This window comes from Thamnophis elegans, chromosome 9, assembly GCF_009769535.1.
Source record: "Thamnophis elegans isolate rThaEle1 chromosome 9, rThaEle1.pri, whole genome shotgun sequence".
Lineage (NCBI taxonomy): Eukaryota > Metazoa > Chordata > Lepidosauria > Squamata > Colubridae > Thamnophis > Thamnophis elegans.
The window spans coordinates 30454008-30464944 of NC_045549.1; the positions used below are offsets into that span (position 1 = coordinate 30454008).

General features: G+C 37.1%; 1 protein-coding gene across 1 annotated transcript in view; it reads left to right on the top strand.

Moving 5' to 3' along the window:
• SLC10A7 (solute carrier family 10 member 7) overlaps positions 1–8639 on the top strand; it is a 174031-nt gene extending 165392 nt beyond the window's left edge. Inside the window, exons 12-13 of the mRNA XM_032224161.1 lie at positions 4151–4296; positions 5939–8639. Of these exons, the coding sequence (XP_032080052.1) occupies positions 4151–4296; positions 5939–5983 (191 nt within the window). The 3' untranslated portion in view covers positions 5984–8639. The remainder of the gene's footprint in view (positions 1–4150; positions 4297–5938) is intronic.
• Positions 8640–10937: the final 2298 nt, after the last annotated feature.

The window sequence follows — 10937 nt, forward strand, 5'->3', positions numbered from 1 at the left end:
GCTGAATTTGTGCGTATGTCAGTTTTACAGCTGCAAAAAATGATACTAAATATAAGAAAATTGAAACCCGCAGCCCCAAGTTCTATAAATTTACATGAAAATGTATCCTGACATTAAACATCAATAGGACACAAGAACATGGATGGTAAAGTGCAAGAAACCAATCCAACAAAAACCATAGATTTTTACTGTTTTACATACTCCCTAAACCAGAGGTATCAAACTCACGGCCCATGGGCCGGATCCACCCTCAAAGTGCTTAGATCTGGCCCCCATGGGGCTGCCCTGGAAACAGTGAAATACGCACACGGCCCTCCCGAGCTTCCTTTTAACTGGCAGAGGGTTGCTGGCAGAGCGCTCAGGCCACCACAAGCACCAACACAAGTGACATTGTGCTGGCCACGCCCACCCCATCCCCTTAAGATCAAACACAATCCTGATGCGCCCCTCTGCATTTAACAAAAAACACCTGCATGATCCACCCAAATGCCTAACAAATCTATAAAGATCTACAATGTACAATAATTGCATTGATATTTGCAACTTAAAATATTACTAGGGTCTGAAGTAATTTGGTAGCAGCATTTAGAGTACAGTCCACAGTAGTAATTCAGCCTGGGAGGATCAAGCCCAGAATGGCTTGGATTGGGGTGGGTCCTTGTCTAACAATTCATGGAATTTGGCAATAGGGAATGCCAAGATTGCTGTCACCGAGCTTTATGTGCTATATGACCAATTTGCTTAGTGGCAGAAATTCCAGTCCTAGTTGTGGAACATGCAAAACATCTCACCTTATGTTTAGCTAAGCCATTTAAACCAAATAAAATATCATAAGGCTATTTAAACCAAATAAATTGCATTGACAGAGCTCAACAGGAAAACTGTTGATCCATCACCCTTGTCACCACCCATCATCCCACTTTATTGTATCACTAGGTGATAACCTGGTGTTGCACAAATATTTATTTATTTATTTATTTATTTATTTATTTATTTATTCATTTGTCCGGACCAAATGTAATTTCTAATGTTGGATATTTCCCCTTACCAGAGGGAACCCCCCTGTGGAGTACTGTGAAGCCGTTGCCATGGCAAATCCATTATGCTGTACAGTAGAAGCCATTTTATGGCAGTACAGTAGAAGCCATTGAAAGGCACAACAGGCTGCATCTTAACAGAACACACACTTCAAGGGGTGTTAGGGGTGTCTTACCCCCACAATATTTTTCTCCAGAGAGAAAAAGTCATCTGTGTACCGTTTGCTTGAAATTGCTCAAGGTGCTCCAGAGTTACAGCAATACAGTAGAAATCACTGAAAGGTACAACACGCTGCATCTTAACAAACCTTGGGGGGCGTTAGGAGTGTCTTACCCCCACAGTATTACTTTCCAGAGAGTTAAGTCATCTGTGTACCAAGTTTGGTTGTTATTGCTTTAGGCATTCCAGAGTTATGATGGATGGATGGATGGATGGATGGATGGATGGATGGATGGATGGATGGATGGATGGATGATGGATGGATGGATGGATGGATGGATGATAGATAGATAGATAGATAGATAGATAGATAGATAGATAGATAGATAGATAGATAGATGATAGAGTTTTGTGTATAAAGAAATGAAGGGAAACTAGTATAGATCTATTTCAAGCTATTTAGCTCATCAGCTATTTATTCATCAGCTAGCGATACCCTTGTTGGGATTCGAACTTGGACTGCTTACATATTAGACAGTTGTATTAACCTCTAAGCCACAAGTTCTCCCTTTATTTGCTGAGCCAGGGGAGAGATTAAATGCTTTTTTTCTTCTGTCAGAGCACCTGGTCTACCCAAATATGGAAGGGCGCATATTGCTTCCCTTTCTATACTATAGTCTCCCTTCATTTCTTCATCAGCAAAAATGTAACTCAAAATAGTTTGTCGTGAAAGCGACTGCCTGGAAGCCTTCTGCAATAGGGATGAAAGGCGAAAGGGAAGCAGTATGATCCCTCCCATATTTGGATAGACCAGGTGCTCTGACAGAAGAAAAGCACGCACGCACACACACACAAAAAAAATAATATAATATAATAAAAAATTATATATAAGAAGATAGTTATAGTATTTGAAGATGTTTAATTTCCCTAAATGGGAATTATTTCTTGTGACATATGACTTCTGTTTTTTAAAATATCACTTTTTCATATTTTCTCACATACTTATAGAATGTTTCTAAGTTCTATGTTCTCTCAGTCGTAGAGTATCAAAGGACTACAAGAAGGCTACTTAGAGATAAGCTATTTCTAGACGGGTCTTTACTGCTAGCAGGGTAATGAAAGCCTGTCAAAGTAATTTTCCTGTTCAATCAATGCCAGGCATAATTGGGGGGATTCTGAGCCTGTTTCTGCCCCCATCCCATACCTCTGAGCTGAGCTTTTGCAACAGTCCTGTTTTTACCTTTGCTTTCCCATAATACAGAGTGACTCTGGATAGTTTATACCTAGCGTTAAAAGCATCAGATTAAAAGCAATTAACAGAGTTGGAAGGTCTTCTAGTCCATCCCAGTGCTCAATCAGGAAACCTGACACCACTTCAGACAAAAGGTTGTCCAACCTCTTCTCAAAAGCCTCCAGTGTTGGAATCCCCACAACGGTGCCGCAGTGGTTAGAGTGCAGTACTGCAAGCTACTTCTGCTGAGTGCCGGCTGCCTGCAATGTGGCAGTTCAAATCTCACCAGGCTCAAGGTTGACTCAACCTTCCATCCTTCCGAGGTGGGTAAAATGAGGACCCAAAATGTTGGGGGCAATATGCTGACTCTGTAAACCACTTAGAGCTGTAAAAGCACTGTAAAGCAGTATATAAGTCTAAGTGTTATTGCTATTCTGGAGGCAAGTTGTTCCACTGATTAATTGTTCTAGCTATCAGGACATTTCTCCTTAGTTGGTTCCCTCTTGGATGAGTTCCCATCCATTACTCCTTGTCCTGCCCTTCAGGTTCTTTGAAGAATAGATTGATCTCCTCTTCTTTGTGGTGGTCTCTTAGATATTGGAACATTGCTATCATGTCACCCCTAATCCTTCTTTTCCCTAGACCCAATTCTTGCAACTGTTCTTCATATGTTTTAATCTCTAGTCCCCAATCATCTTTGTAGCTCTTCTCTGCACTCTTTCTAGAGTGCAGAATTAAAAGCAGACAAGACCAGAAGAATGCATGGCAGACACGCTGCAAAAGAAAACTCAAATATATTCCCACCAAAATCTATTGTATGATCATTACTGTATATACTCGAGTATAAGCCTAGTTTTTCAGCCCACTTTTTGGGCTGAAAAAAGCCGCCTCGGCTTATACTCGAGTCAGTGAAAAATTTGCCCGAAATGGAGGAGAAAAAGGGGCGGGGCCATGCCGCTGGGTGACACTCGTGAATGGCCCAGTGCCCCTGTGAGTTTCCCCTCCCTCTGTGTCAGTTTGCCGCGCAGCGCGCACCGCACCATCCCCCCTCCTCACGTTCTAATGTAATGCAGGGCTGTCTTACGATTCCCCTTCCTCCCCCTCCTGCCGCTCTGCAACGATGTCCCACCTCCTCCTTGTTATGGCAAGCAGCCACATAGCGATGTCCCACCTCCTCTGGTACAGTGATCCAATGATAGGAATCACTGTGCCGTGTGTCATAGGCGGGACATCGCTCCCGCGGCTGCACGGGACATCATCATCACAGCGGGACATCAGCATCATGAGGTGAGTGAAGTATTTCATTGAATACACCGCTAGTTTACTGTTTTTCTTTGAAATAAATATTCAAAAACATTATTGGTATCTATTTTTATTTTTGAAATTTACCGGTAGCTGCTGCATTTCCCACCCTAGGCTTATACTCGAGTCAATAACTTTTCCAGTTTTTTTGTGGTAAAATTAGGTGCCTCGGCTTATATTCGGGTCGGCCTATACTCGAGTATATACGGTATATAATATGTTATATTAATGTGTGGTAATAATGTACTGTGACTATATTATACATTGTTATATTTAATTATATGTTGCATTATAATTCAATGATCTTTTAATTTATTGCTTTATTTTTGTACCTTTTTATTATAAATGGGTTTTCCTGCAATTCTTAGCTCAGAAAAATCATCAAAGGATTCTTAATTTTAGTTATATTTCTGCCCACAGGTATACCAATGCTGAAGATAGTATTTGAAGGCTACAAGCATCTGTCCTTAATTTCAGTCCCATTACTTATATATCACCCCGCCCAGATCCTCCTTGGCAGCATTTTGGTACCAACAATAAAATCTTGGATGATTTCTAGACAAAAGGTAAGAAATCATGACCCCATGAAGTTCACTATTTGGAATAAAGAAGAGAAACAATTATTGAAAAGTATGATTTACCATTACATTGTTAATGCTGGAATAAAATGTCCCTAAACAAGCAGTCTTAATGCTGTGAAATAAATCTGAAACAGAACAAAGATTGGAACACATTTGACGGTACTTCTAAGCAATGTGTTGGATGGCGCAAATGTTGAGAATAGACTGTTGTTTTGTAGCTGAAGGAAGATTTAAAATATTTCCATCTTTGCTAAATAGTACAGAAATGGGTATTAAGAAATGGAATGAGATCACCAGGAGGCTGGGGGCAAACAGCAGTAATTAAAACATCCAATAAATCAGAAGAGACACTTTAGATTCTGTATAGTTGTAGAGATGATCAATAGAACTCTTCTAAACTATATTTACAGTAGGATATTCTAGATTGCTCTGAGAAAATACTAGACTAGCCAGAAAGAAAAAACAAATGTGCTAAACATAGATGCACATTAGCAATCGGACATATTGAAAAAGTAAGTAAATAAAGAAGGATTCAAAATATATTTATCAATTTAGCTTTATTTTTATGTACTTATTTTATATATAGTATTGTGTGTGTGTGTTTGAGAGGGGGGGTCTTTTCCCTTGTTTCTCTGCATAATTTACAGTAACCACTATTATAGTTGGATGAGTTTGGGTTAAGATTGCATACAGATTTCTTTAAAAAAAAATAGTTACAGTTGATTTTGATGTGTATAAAAATGGTTTCCTGCTTTTCAAATAAATATAGCATCATGTTTTGGTGCTTATTTCCTTCATTTCATTTTGGTATTTCGCTAAAGCAGAAAGCTATATTCTCTTTCAATGAAATCCTAAATAAGGCCAAATTTAATTGTTTGAAAGAATTTAACTGTTTGAAGCTTTACCAACAAGCTTGAAAAATGGTACCACGGGATGTGCTATGTATGAAAACAAAGATCTTGCTTTCTCAATATGTTATGAAATTTTTAAACTTTTACTTCCATGATCGAATACACAATATTGCAATCATACAGTATTTGGGGGGGGAGGAATCATACTTTCTGTAGGGTCAGAATCCCTACAAATCCTTTGTGCTTTAATATCTTGTTTTCTTCCGGAGAGACCAAATATTTTTTTCCTTTAAAAAGTTCCTATAAAAATAGGACCTCACTCTAAGTAAATGTTACCAGCTCTCATTATTTAGATTATGCTAGATGACTTATTTCATTTGTTATTTGTGCAAATGCCTAAAATGGTAATATATTTTGCCAGGGAGGGCAGAAACACAAAATAATGTCACAATAGGGAAAAAAAATGTTAAGCCAAGTTGTTATACTACGAAGTTATGATGTGACATTTGTAACAAAACTACAAGTTTTGATTGCTAGTAATCTGAGAGATACATAAATTTGTTCTTGACATTATTTCAGTAAAAGAAGAGGAAACTACTAATACTACAAGGAATTAATTTTGTAACTTGCGGCTAGAGCCTTGTATCTCCTGTCACTGCTAGTGCCCGGGGAATATTCCAACAGTTAATAGTCATTATTTTAAAGATATGTTCTATTGTTGTTTAATTGTGATTTTAAGAAGGCAATAAATTGACCTTTGGTTTGATGTTTTTCAGGCAATGAAATTAACAAGGCAGCCCAAAGTACCAGTGAAAGTATAATGGAACAGCCCTCGTGAATGTATATATGTCCTATTTTGTACATACACAGAGACAATGCAAAAGATGATCCTATATGAATGTTGCCTCAGCACTTACTTTATTTTTATACCTACAAATATATTTAAAATACCTACTGAAGTGCCTTAAAATACTTTTGACAAAAGCATTGATTCCAAAATCAGATGACTGGTTATTATAAGAGGTTGCACTCAGAATTTCCATTCATTCACTTTTATTTCTCTTCCTGAGCAAATCATCCTAGCAGTGAAACTTCAAAGCTTCCATGATCACATCTTAGTCTCAATCCACCAAATGGTTCCTCTTCTGTAAGCTTTATTGCAGTGAATGAAGACCAAACTGGACCTCTCAGTTGTCCTAATTATTTGTGAACTTTGTATATGTTTTCCTGGGCACTGTTTTCTTCTAGATCCTTGAAGATGATTTCTGAAGATTTAAGTGAGAAAAAAAACTTGATTTTTGGTGATTCTGTCACGTCCTTATTTTGACATGCCTTTTTTCTTCCAAATTTGTGTATATTCAGCAAGGGGCCAGCCATTGGAGAGAAACTGAGAAGCACAAACTTTGCATTTGTTGAGACCATTTTCTCCACCTTCCTTCAAAGTAAATGGCTTCTCAGGATAATTCAGATTCATTTTTATGGTGCTGTGGCATTTATATCTTAAATGAACTGTGAACTTCTTCAAAGGCAAGGCCATAAGGAAACACCAGTGATTTACAAGCACTGCTGGATGAGTGTTTTTATTATCATTGCTATAGTTTACTAAAGCCAATTATCTTTTTCCCTTGTGCAGGACATCCCACCCAATAGTGGCAGAAAAATACTAATATTGCAGCGGTCACTTTATTGCCACTTACAAGCTTTTCAGTGCTATATTGTTCGATATCCCATGAGCAGCATACAAAAACTAATGAGGTTGGAAGACTGCCCCCTCAAGCTAATATATATATATATATATATATATATATATATATATATATATATATATATATATATATATATATATATATATATATATATTCCATAGAAATTTAAGCAGCATTGGAATGAATATATATCTAGTTAACCTGACAATCAGAGTTTAAAGGTGATTTTTTAAAAACAAAATCTTAACTTTTTAGCAGGGATGTTGATTAATATCCACATTTGGATAAAAAGAAAGGGAAAATAAAACAATATATAGTTAATAATATAATCAACAGGACACTTAAAGATATTGGCCTTCAGATCTCAAATTTAGAAACAACATTATTTCCACAGCGGTGTGGGAGCCATGTAAAGAGTCTATAAAAAATGTATGGGTTTCTAGTGCTTTCAGAGTCCTGTTTTTCTTGACATGTGCAGGGAAGCTGCCTTATCCAAGAGCACATTTATGCATTTTCCTCTGCATAACATCCCATGAAGTAAAACCCTGGTTTTAAACACAGATACTTTTCTGCATTATAGTAGAAAACTGCAAAAGCCTCTTGAAGACTGGCATATATCTTGTATGTTGTTCTAATTTCAGATTTAAACTATTGGAAACATGCCTACTCCTTCTATCCCAACATGTTGGGATTAACTATCCTTTCCCAGTAATTTTATCAGATGCCAAGCTGAAATGTTTGATGTTAGAAACAATTTGTGTCAAATAGCTTGCTCGCTAGTGTCCAGTTGCCCATTTTTCTGAAATAAGCAGTTGTTTCCTGAATGATAAAGATGTATGAATCAGCAAACTCTAAGCATCTATTTAACAGCTATTGAATTTGGTGAAATTTCAGAAGTCAGCATAAAAGATACTGGTGTCCTGCCCCTCAATCATTTTTATGTACATCATAAATCATAATTCTAAAGTTGTTGTGACATATATGTCTTTAACCATAATCACAAAATTAGCAAAACCTGCAGAAATGCACAGCAAAGCAATCACAAGCAAGATTCTCCCACTAAGCCAATCAAGATGTAAATCACACATTCCTTGCATTTCCTACTGGTGGCTTTAATATACAACAAAGACCAATTTTAAAACTTGAAGAGAGAAAAAATTAGAAAAAGCACGCACTGCTCATTTTCCTGTTTGTTTTTTATAAATCTTTTTCTAAGTTTATAAATATGTGTTACCAAGTCAACAGCCCTTTTAGCCATTGACTAAGTAACGCAGGGGTTAAACTTGGCAAGTTGAAGTCCCAGAATTTTGGGAGTTGAAGTCCACAAGACTTAAAGTTGCCAAGTTTGAAGACCTCTGAAGTAACGGAAAGAATGGTTTGTTTTATGAGAGATTTGCAAATTTATTTTGCATGCAAGTTCCAGGGAAATGTAAAGAATTTGCACAAGAATGCATGTTACCTTGTTACAGAGATTCAGTTGAATTGCCCATTACAGATGAAAACATGGTTCTCATTTGCTTTGGTTCATTTCCCACTCTTCCGTCTTCCTCTTAAGTTAGGCAACATCCTTTGAACAGTTAGTACACTGCTACTATTCCAACAGATCTACCTCGAGTTCAAGATTTTGATGAACATGTATCATGGCAGTTTCATATATATTTTACCAAATTCCATGGAGAGACGTTTGGGGATAATGTTGTTTATGGTTGGAGAAAACTAAATGGCATATATTCTTTTATTTACTTAATTGTTGAGTAGATTGTTTTAGAATGACACATAAAGCAAAACTGAAGTGCATATTTAAAACCACAAACAGAACTTTTTCGTATTTAGAATGTTACATTGTTGGTAAAGATGGTTAAGGCCTTTAAAGACTTGACTTTAGCTATAAAAAAGGTTCCCTGGATTGGATGCTATCTTGGAAAAAGACAAGCATTCTGCAATTGATTTTGTAACAAGGGTCATTATCTTTCTATTCCCTCTCTACCAATAAGTTTTCTATTTGTTTTTTTAAAGCTTATATACATAATTTGAAATAAAAACTACTCATTAAAACTGTTTCCTTGTTTTTCTTCATGTTGGGGATATCAGTAGATGTAACTAGTAATACAGTGGTACCTTGATACTTGACTCCTTTAAAACTCATTGGATTTGGTGCTTGACTCATTTGGACATGAAAATAATGTTCTGGTACTTATCATTTGTTTGGTACTCAATGTACTGCAAAAGGAAGTGGAAAGACAGCCACACAGGGTGGGCAGAAAGTCGGCCATGCTGGGAAGTTCATTACAAAGGAAGCGGGAGGCAGCCACGAAGGGAGGACAGGAGATCAGCCATGGTGAAAAAATTTCTGACACAGATAGGAAGTCCTTCTCAGCTGAAACAAAGGTAAGTCACATGGTTTATTTGGCACTCAACTTTTTTAGTATTGCCATGTCTCCCAGAACTAATTAAGGATTAAGGTACCACTGTATATGGTTAATTAGCTCTTGCTTTCCAAGTTACTGGATTGTTTGTGGCCTTCAGTAGAAATTTCCATTCTCTTCTGGAATATTACGCCGAGGTGGCGCAGTGGTTAGAGTGCAGTACTGCAGCCACTTCAGCTGACTGCTAAGCTGCAGTTCAGCGGTTCAAATCTCACTGGCTCAAAGGTTGACTCAGCCTTCCATCCTTCCGAGGTGGGTAAAATGAGGACCCAGACTGTGGGGGCAATATGCTGACTCTGTAAACCGCTTAGAGAGGGCTGAAAGCCCTATGAAGCGGTATATGTCTAACTGCTATTGCTATTGCTATTACAATTTATCCATTTGTGGTATTTCTAGATCTCAGCATAGCAGCAATAATTACATTACTATCCACGTACCAAATCAGGAGATGATCATGCTAACTAATAACTATGCTAAATTATGGATGTATGTATAAACTAAATTATTGATTAGCATAACAATAAATGTTAAAGCAAAGTCATTAATTATTTCCAATATGTTTAAGAATAGTAGTAGCCTTGAGTACTGATGCTCATAGATGTCAACATGAACATTAGTTACCTATCCTACCACAGTATGTTTGGAATGAAAGAGATGAGGTAAGCACCATTGATTGATTTTTAGCTTTCAGTCATTTTGTCAGCGTTTTATGTATCGTAATGCTTATTTCAAAAGAAAAGTAAGGTAAAAGAAACCTTTAGCTATGGCCATATTGAATTCCATGCAGTCTTGCAAGAGTGTAATTTGCCAGAATGTTTTGTTTTACTTCCAATCTAACCAATAGCCCTGTAATTCCCAATTTAACTATAAAAGCCAGGCAATGCCAGTTCCTTTTTTCCCCCCTGGAATAGCAATCTTCAAAGTATAGAGGTGAAATTAAAGATTTCCACTCTTCCTAAAATTGATAAATACAAGAGAGTTGTTTCTGTTGTTTCTAATTTATGGGATTCATTGCTCCAAGATGAAGTGATAGGTACTTACTATAAGTGGTCCATCTATAAAACAGAGGTCTTAATAGATGATTATAACAAGCACTTCCTTGCCAGAAATGAGTGTGTCAGAAAAATCAGTAGAAGAATGCTCTAGCAATGTCAGAGGAAATATAAAACAAATTACCAGTCCCAGGTGTTGATAAAGAGTTTCCAAAATTTCATGTACAGAAAGAATTAGGTTGATTTGCTGTTGCTTACTAAAAACTGGTGTTTTTAGTTTTGTTAATATTTTTATATTATAGCAATATCACATATATACCGCCTTACAGTGTTTTACAGCCCTCTCTAAGCTGTTTACAGAGTCAGCACATTGCCCCAACAATTTACATCCTCCTTTTACCCACCTTGGAAGGATGGAAGGCTGAGTCAACCTTGAGCCTGGTGAGATTTGAACTACCAAACTGCAGGCAGCTGGCAGGCAGCAGAGATAGCCTGCAGTACTGCACTCTAACTACTACGCCACCGCAGCTCATTATAGTATATATATTTTTTGTAGACTAAATTGGGGAGGAGCTCTTGTTCATGATTGTTGAATCAGAGAATATATCACAATAATTGCAAATAATATGAAAATGTAGTCCATAGCCAATG